General features: G+C 41.3%; 1 protein-coding gene across 1 annotated transcript; it reads right to left on the bottom strand.

Moving 5' to 3' along the window:
- Nucleotides 1-361: 361 nt before the first annotated feature.
- LOC147889893 (uncharacterized) lies at nt 362-2,270 on the bottom strand. The gene is made up of 3 exons (XM_087390708.1): nt 1,952-2,270; nt 1,305-1,551; nt 362-1,102 (listed from the first exon to the last, which is right to left on the bottom strand). The coding sequence occupies exons 1-3, from the start codon at nt 2,060-2,062 to the stop codon at nt 669-671; spliced, it is 792 nt and encodes a 263-aa protein (XP_087246834.1). The 5' UTR covers nt 2,063-2,270; the 3' UTR covers nt 362-668.
- Between the last annotated feature and the right edge of the window lie 15,445 nt (nt 2,271-17,715).

The raw sequence follows: 17,715 nt of genomic DNA, 5'->3' as shown, positions 1-17,715 counted from the left end.
TAAAACACGCTCTTCTTTCACAGGCACAAGGCTCATTTTCCCCTTGCCCTGAGGTGAAGTTTTGGCACGAGAATACTCATCAAATCACAAAAAATGATAGAAAATTCCCAATTCCCCAGAATATTTGCTTCCCTTTGCCAAAAATCCAGGTTTAAGAGCATGACATAAAATCATAATCTGCAACAATTTTGGAAGTCCCCCACGAATCCTCATGTACGTAGCCTGAATATCATAGACAACGAATCAACTCCTACAGCAGAAGCAAATATTTAGCGCTAAGAAGACATTTAGGAACAAAGGTCTAATTTCCAGTGCCTTGAAGAGACAAACTATGACCAACGCTTTGATTGAAGCTATCAGATTGTTACCAAATATATAAATTTTGTTTCTATAACGAACAAAGTGAAGGGCCCAGCGGAAACGCAGCCTGGAGTTCACACAAGTTCATGTAACGATGTATTCCAGATACATAGAAAGCACAAAAACTATTGCTCTCCTGAATATGAAGTATCTTCTCGTTTGGCCCCCTTCATCTGTCTCTCAGTTGAATGTGATGTGCCTCTCAGTTGAATGTGTTTTGATGCCTTTACATTTCAATGCTTCTTCCCAACGCCTTCAGAAGTTCCAAAGCAACAAAAGGGCTGGAAACGATAACCATGCTTGTACCCTTAGTGTGACCACATCACTGAGCCATACTGTGGCTGGGGCATCCCATAATGCTGCCATGGTTCATTGCCAAAATTCAGAACAGGCTTGTTGCGTTGAGTACTTCCATCCATCCCTAGTTCAATATCCTCTTCCATGGCTTCTGAGTCCAAGGCACATTCAACTGGCATCTCATCAACATTTCTGCTCATGTTTTCAGCTCCAGCTTTCATCCCATCCATAAGCAGCACATTGGAGCGGGCTGCGGGTATACTTATTAAATTTGGAAGCCATGGAATAACAGCTAGTGTATCATCTCTGTTTGTTTCTGACACCATGCTCCCCTCGGAGTCTTCTAAATTGCTTGACACTGGAGAGCTGTTTCCTACAGCTCCTAATTTTGGAAGCTTCTCAAAGCCGTTTGAGACAGACAGCAAGTTTGAAGCATCCAACATCCCTGGAAAGGAAACGCTTGTCATCAACGTATAATCAAAGGATAGACATGCTCATATTGTTTACAGGGAAAAATGAAAATGTTACGGGTTCATTGTATATAGTTTGCAGGTTTTCTGTGAACATTGTATCCAACGATTTCTGTGAGCCAAGGTGGTAGAGCAGAACATAATAATGCAAGATAGGACGTGAACAATAATTATTACCTGTTGCAAAGCCACTGGCAGTCAGCTTTATAGGAGATCCTGCTCTAGGGCCACCAGGGAACAGTGGTGGATTGACAGGCTTGTATAATACAATAGCTCTCTCGTTTGCAGGGCAGATTGCCGGCAACTCGGATAAATTCTCTGTCAAGTCTATCTCAGGCGGAGGAGAGACGCCCATTTCCTCATTGACGTCCGCCGAGGGTCCCAAATTAGGACATTCTTCGAAAATGGTAGGCAAGCCCGTGTCCTGCAGTAGATACATATGATACAATCAGCACAATGCTCTTAGGCATACTCAGACTGCTCTGCTCACAAGAATCACGGACCTCAGGGTATGGAAAGACATATTTCGTTCAAAGTGATCAAAGTACAAATAAAAAGCAGCCGTGTCAAGGCGCTTGACAGAAAATCGACAGGACGAAGACATTTTGGAAAAGAAAAGAGCAACACCGATTCCTAGAACAATCGCATGCTCATACGAACTGCAGATTTGAAAATCAAGAAAGCTTCACAGAGTGCGTTTTTCCAATAAAAGACACCCCGACAAAAACTAACGATCCTTCGCACAGTCGGTGCCCACCTCGCAGCTTCACAAGGCGTCACATAACACGCAATCCTGCCGCTGGGTGCATGAGGGATTGCATTACCTGGCGCAATCTTTTGTGGGGTGAAAGGCTGACATTGTTGAGAAGATCCACCACTAAATCGTCGTCGCACTTGCGCTTCAGTCGAGCCACGAACGAATGAGCGGTTTCCATCTCCCTGGAGGTTGTGTAGGATGGGGGTTTGTAGAGTGCAAAACGAAGCTCGTGGGAGAGAGAAAGTATGCAAGCACCGAGGATGGATCAATTTAAGAGCAAAACGATGGCTCCAGAACCATCGCGAGATTACGTCGCATCATTAGCTTAATCGCCCAATTAACAACATGGCAATGCCCTCAATCTCTGTAAAGCTGAAGCATGTGCAAAGATCATTGGCTACCTTTTCGGCCTGCCCAATCCTTTGGAAAAATAGGTTGCAGCGCAGTTGAGCACTTAGCTTATGGATTTGAATCCTACTCTTTTATCAAATTGAGATAACACCGAGAATTTTAGCGCCGAGTTATGATCCGAAGGAACGGGCCCTTCCCTGGGTGTCGAGATAACACCTGCATATGACCTGAATGTCAATAGTCGTGATCGTAATCAATCGTTGTCGTCGGTAAAATCACCACAAGCAGCATGCCAATAAAAATTCAAATTATCATCGTCTGTTAGCTAACTCTTTGATCTTGGAGGCCGCAAACAGTTAGAAGAATCAGATATGTGCAATGAATTGCATCCTGGAAGCAAGTTTTATAAATCTTTCTCATGCTTGAAGGCTCTATCCACTTGTGGCAATCAAAGACTCCTCCCGTTTAGATCTACATCCCACGCAATCCATCTATCGAATTTCCAAATCGGATATTGGCAAAGATCATAGCTTTTGAAGTTACAATCACTACCTTGCACACTACTGAATAAAAGCAATAAGCATACCATAGGTGTTGCCATATTTGTCAACTTGTAATAGGTGCAAATTTTTCTTCCTTCTTTGTATTGTTATAAGCTTGCCAGGAAGCAAAAGTAATGTGAATTATATCCTTCACAGTTTGATCATTGGCCCATGTGTCTCAATTCAGTGTGTGGCTTGAAAACCCCTGTATGTTACAAATTGATAAGAAACAAATCCAATGTTGCACACTTCAGTGGCTCCTTGTCGTCATCTTGCCACTCCTTAAGGAGCGGTGAAAATATCATCAAGTCTTGGTGAAGGTATAAATTCGAGAGCAAAGTTTTAGTTTCCAAGCGGCAACAGTAGAGCCCTGTTGCTCAACACAGGCTATTTGCTCCAAACATTCACTTTGATAAAATGGTGGCGGTGGGCCAATCAACTACATTCAAGGTGTCCGTGGGAGTCCTGTCTTCACAACAATGTAGTGGCGTGCAAGACTTATGGGACCTTGAAATCAAAACATGCTTATCTTGCTCAATTAGACTCAACTCAAATTCTTCATGTGTTTCAAGACTGGCCGCATCATCTGAAATATGATTGAAACTTCTTAGATTACATGGTTTATGATCCTCCCCGGAGTTTTTAATTTGGTATAGCCACTCTTGCTTGCCTTCCTGCTTGCTTGCTTTGCTGGGAAGAAATACTTAGCAAGTCCATTGCTTTGATCATGTCTTGAGTATGTTTGGAAACAAAATAACATGGTAGCTATTACATGAAAAGTGAACACTCCGTAAGACTGTATTTACATGATCAAGACAAAGAGAGGATCGAAAAAATCTATTCGAGGTTATACAAGAGACCAAATCTCATGCTTTAGCAGGTACTATTTTGATGGAAAATCAAGATCTCGATAGAATCATCTGAAAATTCCTTGTGACCAGGAGATGAGAAGCTTCCCACTCGACTAGCCAAGAAAACAAGAGGAATGACAACCAAAAGGTGATAACTGGCAACCAAAACTCATCAGGTTAAAGTCTATGCAATGGAGGTTTTCGTTTCTAGTGCAATGTTTCTGCTCTTGCATTGAGGGAAGCCTCCTCTTGCATGAGGATAATTCCGCAAGAGACAAAGAATTGCTCGACCTTCATGCTGAGCTCAAAAAATTGCAGCTCAAGTACCAATATTTCCAGTGCAAGTATACGAAATCTAAGGTAGGTGGTCTTGCATTTCTGGTTCTAATCACGCAATGTGTAGAGGTTCTTATCTCGCGGCGGCTGAGCAGGTCGACTCTTATGATTAGTTGTAGCTATGTGTGGAATGAGCCTTTGTGGCAAGCCCATCTATGATCATTGTAAACGAGCAAAAAGCCTCATAGGGATCAGCTCGATTTTGATAGAAGTTTGAAGTGTTTTACATGAGAGTTATTGAGTCATTTGTTGTCTTAGTTTCACAGTTCATGAGCTTGTGTTTGCATTTTTGAAACAATCCCTTAGATAAGTTTATTGCATGCACAAAATAATTTGAGGCACTAAGCCAACAATACATGTGTGCTTGCTATTGCAACAAGGTGGAGCTATGATAAGGCTTGAGATGGAAGGGTCAACTCACATGTCCTCCCACAAGATGGTCTCATATTGACCCCAAATTGAGCTACTTGAAGCTCATACTCTTGTCAATGAGTCTTCTTCTCTCATGACTCCATAACCTTCCTTCTTATCTTCCTCTCAGTGACTATATGTCTTTGCATGGATGCAACACTCATCCTGCTCCCCTACCTTCCTTCTCTTCCTAGCACACACAGTTGTTAGAGCTTAGGGAACTTGAGTGATTTATCTTATTGCTATAAGAGGGGTGAGGAGATGCTTCATTGTGGCATGATTCAGTTGTCCATTCCTAAAGGCCCACCAAAAGCACAAGCTACCACATCTTCCAAATTGTCATTCCTATATCATGGATTGCTTCACCTCCAAAGCAAGCTCAAGAATTTGGCATCGTGAGATTGGTTACAAAAGAGGCGAGGGTGGTGCTAGACTATGGCATGATTCATCCTTCTTGAAGCCCCACCAAAGCAAATGATACCACATGTTACAAATTGGCATTCTCCTATACTTTGGATTGCTCCACCTCCAAAGAAATCTTGGGAATCTAGCATGAGACTATTTAGAATAAAAAACGGTGCAATCGAATTAGCACAAGAGGATGGGGACTAGTACCAGAGGAAAGGATCCTCCTCCAACTCCATCTCCAACCTTCACTGAACTGACACACGAAGTGACGCCTCCCTTCATGCATGGATTCTCTATGGATGATGATCATGAAAAAGAATTCTGGAATCCAAACGTAGATGTTGATATTGCACGGGTCACTTTCATCCATTTTCCTCCCTTGCTCAATACTAATGACACTCCCCTAAAGGATTATGAGCTATGAGGCCCTAGCAACACTCTCACCCAATCGCCAGATACTGGTAGTAGACTCCCATAGTTGATAGCAAGCCCCTCATACGCGTGCGTGGTCCAAGAATTGAGAGGAGGATTGTTCACCCCCCGTTCATACATCATCCTTTTGGCACTGCCAGCAACAATGGAAAAGGAGAAATGGATGAGAGATTTAGCTTCTCCCCAACAACGAGCCACTAATGGAGATCCCCCGTACAATAAAAAGTTGTCCCTTGAAAACAAACAAGGCTAAGCAACCTCAGGAACAACCACAGCAAAATAGGCTAATCAAGCCTCCAAGTCCAAGTGGACTGCAAAAGGCAAACAAAAAAGTCAAACACAGGAGAAGAGTGCAGAAGCAAAAATTGGCAATGTCTCAGACAAGGTGGCAGAGGAGGTAAAGATTTCTACAGCTCACCTCTGGTTCACCTAGGGAAGGACATGGTCACTTTCCCCTTGGCTATACCAAAAATGCCTATGAAGCACTGATCAGGTAAAGAAACTGAGCAATGGATTCAGGATGCTAAGATGGAAGAGGATGAGTTTAAGCTTGGATGGGTCCAAGGAGTTTGAAGATGATGTCAACCCACAAGATGCTAGCATGAGTGACTTTGAGTTAGGGGATTCAGAGGAGGAACTCCCTTTGGTTCAAAAATAGGACAAGAATGTTGAAGCCATTGTAAAACCTCAAGCCATTGTTCAAAACAAGAGAAGAATCTCTTAGATCAAAGGCCAGAGTGCCCCTCCCGAAAGCCCTACCCCCAAGGCAAAAAAGGTTAAAAGTAAAAATGGTAAGCATCCCTTACTCATTCCTCACATTCAATGTATGTGGATTGATTGACTCATGGAGAGGTCAGGAGCTAGCCAACTGGCTGAGAGGAAATTCTCTTTCCCCAACCTTTCTTGTTTCGCAAGAAGTTAAAGTCACTACTGATATATTGGAAAACATACTTAAGAGTATTGACAACAAAAGGATTTGGTTTTACACTGATCATGATGAAGGCAGAGGAGGAACTGCAATAGGAATACTATCTCACTACAAAGACTTTGTTCTCAATAGCTGCCAACAGGATGTAAATCACAGATGGCTTGATCTAGAATGCAAGTTAAAAAGGATTTCTTTTACAGTGGTCTCAGTATATGCCCAAACTGAATTAATGGACAGAAGAGCCACTTGGGATGCAATGATGAACTTGCAGTGATTGTCTTATACTAGGGGACTTCAATATGGTTGAGAGCTCAAGGGATAGGTGGTTACAAAAAGGGTATGTACTTTTCCCTATGTCTCCATAGGGCACGGCCTTTTCGACCATCCACCGAGTGCCACTACCCACCTCTACTAAGGCTAATAAAGAAGGATTAGCTAGGCTTTGTAGGAAACAGGGCGAATGAAAGAAGTCAACCGGGAAGCGTAGGAACCATCTCCCCCCCCGGTCTCTTTCTCCCGGGTGAGGGATTGAATTTGGTAGATTCTCCCGATGAAGACTGTTCCCGAGTTGGCCAAGGAGATACCACCGTCATCAGCGGTTCTTCAGGTATTGGGGGTGTCAAACAAATGTAAATATGTTACTTAAGAGACTATACTTCTGTATATACTTTTCCATTTGGACCAGAGCTCCCTAATTTGCACTGCCCCCCCTAGATCCCTCGCCCCCTTCCCAGCTACCCAATTGCTTTTTGCCCTTCTCTGCTACGCTTGAACGGAATTTGAAGTGTTTTTCAAAGATGAAAAAATATTTTAAAGGACTAATGACACACTAAATTCCGGATGGGAGGAGAAGTCTTCTCCTTCTTGGTATCCCAAGGGGGGGGGAGAGGCCCTGAACTTCAACTCTGGGAAGACCTCAAGGAAAACCTTCAAGTGGTTAACATAGGTTTACCTAGCATACACGCATGGTGCAATAGACAGATAGGTGACCTAAGAAGAGAAGAATGGACAGAGTTTATGTTGTCCAATCTCTGCTAGATTAAGCTCTGGAAGTCAAGCAAATAACTTTTTCCTCTCTCACTCTTTCAGATCATAAGCCAGATTTAGCTTGGATAGACTTGGGAAAAGGCAATTCATGGTTTAAAGCAGACCCCTCTCTATTCAAACTCTAGACTGTGCAGAAACAGATTATTGAGAGATAGAATATGGCTTTCTTTTCTGTAGACTCTTGCTCCCCGGGATGGCAAGATGCTATCTCAAGTGTGCAAGCAATTTTAAAAGAGGCCAGAAAGAATAGAGCTGCTATCAGGGCAAGGAGGATGGATAAGTTGAAGAATGAGCTGGAACAACTTGAATAGAGGGCAAGAATGAAGGACAGTAATGCCCAGCAAGCAATTGTTGGAAAAAAGAAAGGAAATCAGAATCCAGGAGCAAATCAAGATCCATAATGCTAAAAAAGATTTTAGAGATTGGTGGGTAGGAAGAGTTAGACCAACCAAAGAAAATTTTATGAGAATCAGAAAAAAGAAAAATCAAGAGGAAATCCCTCTTTTGCAGAAGGAAGATGGCGATATGGTCAGAACAAAAGAGGAAAATATGGAGATTATTGTCAGTCATTTCAAGGATTCACTAAGTACAGGTGACCCAAGTGATGATCAGGTTCTGGAGGCTAGAAATAGATGCCAAACAGTCAGACAATGTAAAGTTTCTTGCTTGGACAGAATGCAGCTAGAGAATGACCTTTCTTTGCAAGAACTTAAAGAGGCTGCCTTCTTTATGGCTGATGTGTTGAGAGATATGGTGCCATGAGCACATAGATTAAAGGGCAAAGGTATGTGATAAGGAAAGAATTAAAGTAGCCACCCTAGGATGTGGACTACATGATGTGGAGATGTGGATTGAGGATATCCACAAGGAGAGATGTGGATGAGAGGATCACACAAGTGTTGACTATTCAAAGGGCACTCTCTATATAAGAGGCCTATCATGTATTGTTGAACACACACTCACATTGCAAGAGATATAGATTTGCTATCTCCATCTCATGTCTTATTTAGTGTGCTTTGAGCCTCCTTAGTTCTTCCACTGATCTTGTGTGCACTAGGCTTAGTGGCGATCATATATTGGATCTTTCTCATGGTATCAGAGCATAGGTTGACCACAAGCCTAGGTAGTTTAGATTGAGTGGAACACTCTTATCTTGATGTTAGGGAGAGAGCCCATGAGTTCATTGAATCATTGGAAGCACTTTGTTTCTGGTGAATGCTCACTCGGTTGAGTAGATAGTGTCGAAAGTCACATTGTGGAGAGTGAAAGTCTCTCACACTCTAGAGCGTTGTGAGCTCATAAAGGAAAAGTGCCTCATGAGGTGCTAAGATTCGGCAATATCAAAGTCTCTCCCAGTTCAGAGTATGGATCAAGGAAGGTATGCCTATGCTTGTAAAGCACGCTACGAGTTTTTGAGGATTTCCTATTAAGAAGAAACGGACAGAGAGCTGTGGCCTTGAGGATGTGGAACGTATTCTCCATAGTTCCTTCTGTGATGCTGCCAATTCCATCTCTCACTTGTATACTCAGGCGCAACATCAGAACAGGATCGCTTTCCATGCCGAGCAGCGATTCGGTTTGGAGAAGCTTTGTGAGTGGATGCAGAGACATCAGGATCAGTTTGGCGTTGCCCCGTCCACGACAAATATTTTAGACTACTTGAAGAATGAATTGGACGATTTGAGCCAGACCGAAATAACATTATGTCAGGTACAATCCTCATGTGCTTTCACAGCATCAGTTGGCTCCTCTGACTCCATTTGGCCGAACGGGATTACCTCTAGATCAGCAGAGGTTTGTGCCTGCACCTGCACACGGCAAGCACTAGCGATAGTGCCCTCAAGCTCCAAGCTTTAGAGCAGAGGTTTGTGCCTGCACCTGCACACGGCAAGCACTAGCGATAGTGCCCTCAAGCTCCAAGCTTTAGAGCAGCTGGGCAACTTGTAGCAGCAATCACCTTAAGCTCCCCTGCAACCTCCTAGCTTCACTTGCCATATTACAAGGGTCCTCGAGCTGCGCCTCTCGACGGCTACCCCGAACAACACACACGGAGACTACACAGTGCCAGGCTCCCACTGCACACATCGTTGTGACCTCAATTGCGACCTCAACGACCCAAGCTACTACCTGTCGACAGCTTCTGACGAACTCCAACATGACCTTCAGCTCTAGCAACCCTCGAATTCGCAGAAGGTCCTTCACATCGCCATCGTTGCTGCAGCCTCAGTTTTCTTTCTTTCTTCTCTAAAGTTGAACATTAGGCCACGTGGCAGATAGCATCTAACTAGGGTTAGTCAAGTAAACCCTTGGAGGTGAGGTTAGGTAAGGTTAACACATGGCAACTCAACCTACACTAAGCCATGGTTAGGGGTGGTTAAGTTAGTGGGGTTAGGTTCAGTTACTTGGACCATAGTTAAGTTTCTTAGCCTTGGGTTAAAAGACTGCCACATGGCATAGGGCCACCTCAACAATCACCCCTTGCCAAGCACAGCTTGCAAGCTCCATATGAACAGCCTCTGCCACATCATCAAAGGCTCTCTTCTTCACAGAATCTTCGACAAGCCATAACTTGCAATCCAAGAAGAATTTGGACACGCTCCAAAAAGGAAAAGTGATCGTCTTTTTGAGCTCTACGTGCCTGTTTAGTCAGAATCATTGTATGCAATTAGACACTGCCAATATTGAAAGAAATCAATTGGTAAGACCTTTGCAACAAATGACAAATCAAAGCATGAATGCAAACATCGATGTAAAAAGCAAGCCAAAAGCACAAGTGCATGAGATGACCATAGCACGAAGCATGGCATCCACACATAAAGCATCAAGGCACATGGAAGAACAAAGCATCATGCATCAAGCGAAGAAGACAACAAGGTCATCATCAAGCCATGAGCAGAATGACATGAACAAAATGTATTGAGAAACAAAAACCTTGCCAACCTTGCCTATATTTTGTAAATCAAGCCTAACCACCTGAGAGTAGCTATGAAAGCACCCAGGGGAGGTATTGACATGTAAAAACCACACTTGACCACCTTAAGTAGCAATGCAAGCACTAAGGGGAGGTGATGGATTTGTAACTCACATCTGACCACCTTGCAGTAGCCAAAAGATTATGGCACCAAGGGGAGGTGTTGAGAGATATGGTGCCATGAGCACATAGATTAAAGGGCAAAGGTATGTGATAAGGAAAGAAAAAGTAGCCACCCTAGGATGTGGACTACATGATGTGGAGATGTGGATTGAGGATATCCACAAGGAGAGATGTGGATGAGAGGATCACACAAGTGTTGACTATTCAAAGGGCACTCTCTATATAAGAGGCCTATCATGTATTGTTGAACACACACTCACATTGCAAGAGATATAGATTTGCTATCTCCCTCTCATGTCTTATTTAGTGTGCTTTGAGCCTCCTTAGTTCTTCCACTGATCTTGTGTGCACTAGGCTTAGTGGCGATCATATATTGGATCTTTCTCATGATGGCAAAACTCTAGGGGAGGATGGTATTCCAATAGAATTTTACAAGCTTTTTTGGGACACAGTGGGCCCTTCTCTAATGGCAGTTTGGAGAGAGAGTGCTGAACAGGGATTCCTACCCAACTACCTAAATCGAGGAGTTATTAAACTCATTCCAAAAGACGGAGACAGGACAATGTTAAAAAATTGGAGACCCCTAACCATGTTAAACTGTTCTTACAAGATCTTTGCCAAAGCTCTTGCATTGAGAATGAGAAGAAAGCTGGATAATTGGATCCTGCAGGAACATAAAGGTTTTATCAAAGGTAGGCACTTGTTGGAGGCAATCATAAATCTATGGGAAGGATGCACCCATGCTGAGGAAAGTAAACAAGATGTGTGTTTCATAAAGATTGAATTTGACAAAGCTTATGACATACTTAATTGGGATTTTCTTTTGCAATCCCTCAAGAATCTGGGGCTAGGGACAAAGTTCACATCATTTGTTGCTTTATTGCTCTCCAATGCATCAGCAAAGGTCTGTGTGAATGGAGAAATGTCTCAAAGTTTCTTTTTGAAGAGAGCAATAAGACAAGGGTGCCCTTTGGCCCCTTTATCATTTGCTATAGCTACTAATGCTTTGGGGTGGTTAATAAAAGACCAAGTGTCTAATGGTGCAATTAGAGGTATTGAGCTCCCCTCAAGAAAACATCTAGTAAATCAACAATTTGCAGATTACACCACTCTAACTATCAGAAATACAGATGCAGACATTCTAAGGGCAATGGATTGTATGGATATATCATGTATGGCATCAGGGTCTAAGATAAACCACACAAAAATAGGGTATGCTCTGCTCACAAGTGGCTCTCAAACGCTTCTAGATCTGCTGGGATGCAAAAGAATACCACCTGGTCAAATCTTCAAGCTGTTGTGGGTATTCCTATAGGCTTTAATGTTAAAATGAAGGACAGATGGGAGTGGTTCTTAGACAAATTCAAGAAAAAAATAGACAGACTCAAAGGGTTATAGGCCAATCTTGCAGGGAGAAGAGTTGTCTTAAACCATTGCATTTACCCAATTGTTATTTTTTATCTCTCTTGTTGGCGCCCCTCTAAAACAGGCTTAGAAAAATTCATCAGAATCAGTAGATCTTTCTTATGGGGGAGAAGTGATACAAAAAGGAGAATATCAAGGGTTAAATGGTCCTTCTGCATCAGACCCAGAAAGGAAGGAGGTCTGGGAGTAATCAATATCCAGTTGGTAGCCTACAAACTTGCTACCACTTGGATTATAAAATCTATCATCTCTCCTCTGGGATAACCTCTTGCTTAGAAACTTCAAATTTGTTAGACTCTATAGGGCTCCTAGATGGAAGGATTTCCCTCTCCTCTTTGCTATTGGCAACCCTGAGCCTTGTATGACTAAGGGGAGTCAACTTTGGAAAACTTTATGGGGGGCTGATCAAGAGCTACATAGTCCTCTCTAGTAAAGGGAGTTTCATGACTTTGGACTCAATTTGGGTTTATTTTCTCTTTACCAAACAACAACTAAGTGATGGGATTTTCTAAAAGTCTGGCAACTTTCAAAAAAAGGACTAGTCACTTGGCGAGATTTGTGGGACAAGGACACTTTCAAATGGAAGACATGGCTGGATATCAAAAGGGAATTTAGACTCAGTAATGCAGATCAAGAGCTTATCATGAGTAGAATACAACTGTGGGAGGGAGACATTACTTGGAAAGGGGGCAGGGTCTTAAACTTCACCAGAGAATTGAGTTGGGTTGGCAAATCATCTTTTCTACCCATACCTACTCCTTCTGAGGGCATAGAAGAGGTGGTTTCCACCCTCAATGCTAGATGGAAACTAGCTGATACTAAAAGGGAATGGGATATTAGGTTTTCATTGATCTGGGATAGAAAGATACCAGAGAAAATGTCCACTCTTCTGTGGATAATTCTACATAAATATGTCTGGACCAATTGCAGAAGCTTGAGGAGATGGCACATGTAAATCTTGCTTGGGAATCAAAGAAGACATATTCCATCTATTTATTTCCTACCCCAGGGCAAGAAAAGTCTGGATCCAAAGGTGATTCATCTAATGCTAGGGGAACCAATCAACTAAAAATCACTTCTTCTGGGAGATTCACTCAAACTACCTTATGCCACATGCATCTACATCAGAGCACATGCACTGTGGTTTATATGGATTTCCAGTAATGCATATCAGTTTTATGATGAGGTCATACATGTTGATCAGTTATTTTTGAATTGGTATGGAAGAAATGCTACAGTTCTTACTAACTGCTTACTACCTTTTGTGGTCTAGGCCAAATTTTTGTTAATCAGGAAATTCACAACTTTAATGAACATAACTCTCAATTACAGGTTGAATTGGATGATCACATCAAAGATGCTAGGAGATGTACCAACTCCAGCATGGACCTGCAAGCTCAAGCTCTTACCTTCCTTATTCCTTGTCAAAGATGAACCTGCAAGCTGACTGTACACTTTTCCCTTTTGCCCAAGAGTTATCTGTAAGCTGTCATGTCACTATCGGAAGCAAATTTTGGCTTTTTTCCTTTGAGTAGGAAATATTTAGTTTACACGCTGGTTATTCTTGTCTAGAGAGGGGTATTTTTTACTTATGGAACTTATGTGTACAAAGATTATGGTCATAATATAATCAAACTCTTATTTTTTACTTATGGAACTTATGTGTACAAAGATTATGGTCATAATATAATCAAACTCTTATTTGCCCAAAAAAAAAAAGACTATTTAGAATCAAGAAACACTGCCATGCTCTCATGTAGGTGTGAATGTAGGATGTTGATGTCCCCATCTTGTTGTGGGTGATTGCTATCCTCTTGGGCTTGCAATTCTTCTACAACATCTACAAGCACTTTCAAATTGTTAATGCTTGTTTGGGGTGTGCATGCAAAACTTATGGCTTTGGGATTAAGAAGCCAAACACTCCTTGCATTGAAACTGGATTGATGATCTTATATCTCTTGAACAAGATCACATTCATGTGGCCCTCCAAATGTGATGCCACAAAATGACCTTTGCAATTGAATTAACCTTCCAAACACTTGAGGTTACAAACTACACACATCAAGAGGTTCTAGTCTATGTAATGCATGTGCAAGCAACATCATTGTATCAATCCTTACATCCATTGCCGCCTTCCCTAGTTCCACATTCACAATGAGCTGTGACCATCCAAAACTAGCAAACGACAGACAAAAACTCTTTATTTTACAAAATAAAGTTCACAAAAAGAAACCCAAATATGTTTAAAAACCACAAGTTTTTGAAAAAAATTCTGAGAGGAAAATCAACAAGCAGAAACAAAAATTGATCCCCATGAAGAATCCTCAGTCATCTTTGTTTGTTGTCATTTCTCCATGCTTCAAAATCAGGTGTTCCTTTCTCAAAGAAGAATTGAAAACACCAAGAGGTCTCCCTCTTGCTTCTTATCTTTGAGTTTCCCCAGATCCTCCCCCGCCGTTTTGGTCGTAACAACTTTCCTTTCACTCTCAGTCTTCTTGACAGAGGCAATCAAAGGATCAGTGACACCTTTCTTGTCTCCATCTTGTGCAAACTTTGGATATTATCTCCTAGTGCAAGATTCATGTTCAATGATTTCTTTGGATAGTTCCTAACAAAGTGTGTCATATCATGACAAATGAAACATGCATTTGAAAAAGGGCTTAATTGCACTTGCTGAGCCATGACCACCCCATCCGGCAACTCAGTTTCCAAAAAAAAGGAAAATCTTGGCTACAATCCCAAAGTATCCATGCCTTCTTGAGGTCAAACAAACCATGATCTTGAAGAAGGCAGTATAAGGAGAACCTACCTCAGAGCAAAGACAAGCCTTTACACCTAATCCCCAAACACCGTAGGTAGATTAGGAAAATCAATCCATACTTGACATTCATGAAATAGGGTTTTTCAATGGTAAAGCTAGGGCTCCATGGAACAACAAGGACCATAGTACCCAAAAACATAAAGGACCTTCCAACCAATTCATCCCATAAGGCCTATGAAGCACACCTGATAAAGCAAGAATCCCTTTCCCAAGAATCTAGCACCATACCCTAAGGCAAGGATCTCAAAATCAAAAGAAAGGAACTCCTCAAGCTCCGTAAAAGGGGGCACATGACTTGTAAAAAAAGATAGGCCCACGCCCCTTTTGACATACAAACAAGCTTATGCTTAACATCGTGCAATTATAGCTTACTTAACTCTCTCAAACTAGGGCTTCTTAGAAACCTTCCTAGGCCTCCTCACAACATTAGCATGTAGTAGTCTTCTTGTGTCCTCATCGTCTAAAGCCCAAAACCCTCTCAATAACTCTTGACCAAGGTGTTTACATACCACAAAGTCTCTTGGTCCTTACAATCCTCAATACATAACCCCTCCCCCCACCCACCCCTTGAACCTAGATTTCTTCCACACACTTCTTCCCCATCTCATCAACCCTGCTAGCTGTTTTTCCACGTGGATGTCACTTCAAAAACTACGATAGACTCCTAATCACCTAGGATGCTTAGCCCACCCTCCAAATCTCTTAGACAATACCCCATTCATGAAAATCATGCATAGTTTGTAGCCAAAGCACACCTAGTTTTCTTAGCTTTCTCTTCCCAAATTTCCCCCCATGTATTCATAGTCTTAGCATCACTAATGACTTAATGCTTGTTTTCTACTAACAAATCTTGTTATGTTTGTTTGCTAGACACAAATATTTTTACGTTTTAGATGTTGATATCAAGCATGGATCAAAGTTGGATACCCAAAAAAATATGACCAGCATCTACATATCCACATGAATCCTTGGCCACTAGTGGAGTATTCATTACTTTCATTAGGTATATGAAGTTCAAAAATCAAATGTATTTTTCATAGATTTTAAAAATATTGAATTCCCAATTTCACCATAAATAACTTAAAGTTGGCAAATGACATTTGGCAATTTAAATATTTATACCATAAATAACACATTTGCAATGATTTGGCATCCTACATTTGTTTAATCTATCATGTTCTTGCTATGATTGAAGGAGCACCCAAAAAAGAACAAATGGGTTCAATTAAGGCATATGCAAAAATATCTAATTAAGGTGATGGAAACTAAAGTTCCAAGGAAGTGCACACGTGTTCTATATGCCCATGGAATGATACTTTTGAGAAATCTCTTTCTTTCAAATTATAACATGAATGATGTTTGTGCAACCCAAGCATGCAATCCAAATCTCATAGATACTTGACAGAGCATGAACTTGCAATGTTATTTAAAAGCTCAATACACATGCAAAATTACTTAAGGTGACGATTGGAATTTCAAATGCATCTTGTATTGCTAGCAAGGAAGACCAAAAGAAATGAGAGAGCAAGTGGTTGACACACATGCATAATTACTTAAGGTGACAACTAGAACTCTAAAAGCATCTTGTAAGGCTTGAAAGGAAGACCAAATGAAATGAGAGAGCAAGTGGCTTCACAAGAGGGGAATGACCTATAGGAGAAATATGTGAGTAACCACTGGGTTGATCCCCCATTGCCCAAGTGAAATTCATGTTGGAAGGTTGGAGAAGAGTAGGTAGGCCCTCAAGTCTCAAAGACCTATGATCAAGGGAAATGCTTGTCTATGATCTCTAATTGTGCAAGAGATAGATTCAATCTTTGTGCTCTCTGTTGGTACCTTCCTACATTCCCGAGCACTCCCGTCAGGGAGAGGGCATTGATGGATCCTTAAAGTGACATTATTTGCTAGGTGTATAGTCTGCCTTCTAGAGGTTCCCCACGTAGTGAGTTGGGTTCTTCCAAAATAATCTGGTCTCTCTTGTGTGGCAACCAAGATCCATTTAGTTCTCCCATGGTTAATACCATATAATTTTACTTATTTGTATGGTTGTTTATTTCAAAGCATAAATATAAGTTCCTTCACTATTCCTTTTTTTTTAATTTCCTTCTACTTATAGAGTCATGCTATAAATAGCATCACTAATATAGCCAATTAGCACACCTTATTATTGTGCACCACTCCCAGACCCATGTTAACTTAATAGTAGGGTCCCCTTATCGTGTTGGATTAAGTCCACAAATTCAAGGATTAGTAATCTAGGTTTACAACATACTTTCCCTCTTCATGCATTTACTTGTGTAAATGAAATTGGAAAAGTCCAACTGAACTTTACCTCTTAGTTTGAGATATCCAATCCTTCCAGGACTCCTCAATCAAAGACAAGATCTTACCAAGCACTATATGTTTGAAATCCTTCTTGTGGCAAAAAAATAACAAACCTCTTAATTTAAGAAATAAGTTATCATTCAAGTCCAGAGTCTCCCATGCGAGAAAGGAATCACAAAGTTTCCTTTATCCATCATTACTCAGACAAGGTAAGAAAGCTTAATACCTAGGGGAAATTCTATCACACTTCCCTTCCAAATCTCAAAACTATCTGGTATCCATGTGTGTGTGTGTGTGTGTTTCCTACCAAACAATCTAGCCTACTAACACTACTAGACCAATTTTCAATGTTAGAGTAATCCAAATGCAAACATGTACCTTTGCCTTTTTCAAACAACAAGTGAGAGTAATCCATTAATATTCAATCCCTTCAGACAAAGTATCAAAGTGGGAGTCATCATGAGCACTCACATTCATACTAGTTAAATGTCTAAAATACAAAAAGGGTCAAAAGTAATCTCCAACAAATAATTCATTCCCATATTACAATAGATGGAGATAATCTGCCACAAAGTACTTCTCCAAGTTTCCAATGTCATACTTAATGTACATCAAATCATGCCAAAGATTCTCTAATGCTAATCCGATGGTGAGGTAGGCCGACTCACCTGGCACCATCACAACCAAATGAAGGTTAGAACAATTGATTCAAGCTATGGTAGCCAGACTTCAATGCTAGCACATAGTTGTTATCCATGCCACTCTATCTAGACTAGAATACTTAAACCTCGACATTTTAATATTCAAAAGTAATCAAAGGTTGGCATTTAGACAGTTGATGAAATGCTTATAAAATGTTA

This window comes from Dipteris shenzhenensis, chromosome 19, assembly GCF_047967505.1.
Source record: "Dipteris shenzhenensis isolate YYH24624 ecotype China chromosome 19, Dip_SZ_1.0, whole genome shotgun sequence".
Taxonomy (NCBI): Eukaryota; Viridiplantae; Streptophyta; class Polypodiopsida; order Gleicheniales; family Dipteridaceae; genus Dipteris; species Dipteris shenzhenensis.
This window is presented reverse-complemented; position numbering and strand designations above follow the sequence as displayed.

Coding starts and splice junctions, on each gene's coding strand:
- LOC147889893 (XM_087390708.1), bottom strand. CDS start 2,062: ATGGAAACCGCTCATTCGTTCGTGGCTCGACTGAAGCGCAAGTGCGAC. Junction 1,552..1,951: donor CCCACAAAAGATTGCGCCAG/GTAATGCAATCC, acceptor TATCTACTGCAG/GACACGGGCTTGCCTACCAT. Junction 1,103..1,304: donor TGCCAGTGGCTTTGCAACAG/GTAATAATTATT, acceptor TTTCCTTTCCAG/GGATGTTGGATGCTTCAAAC.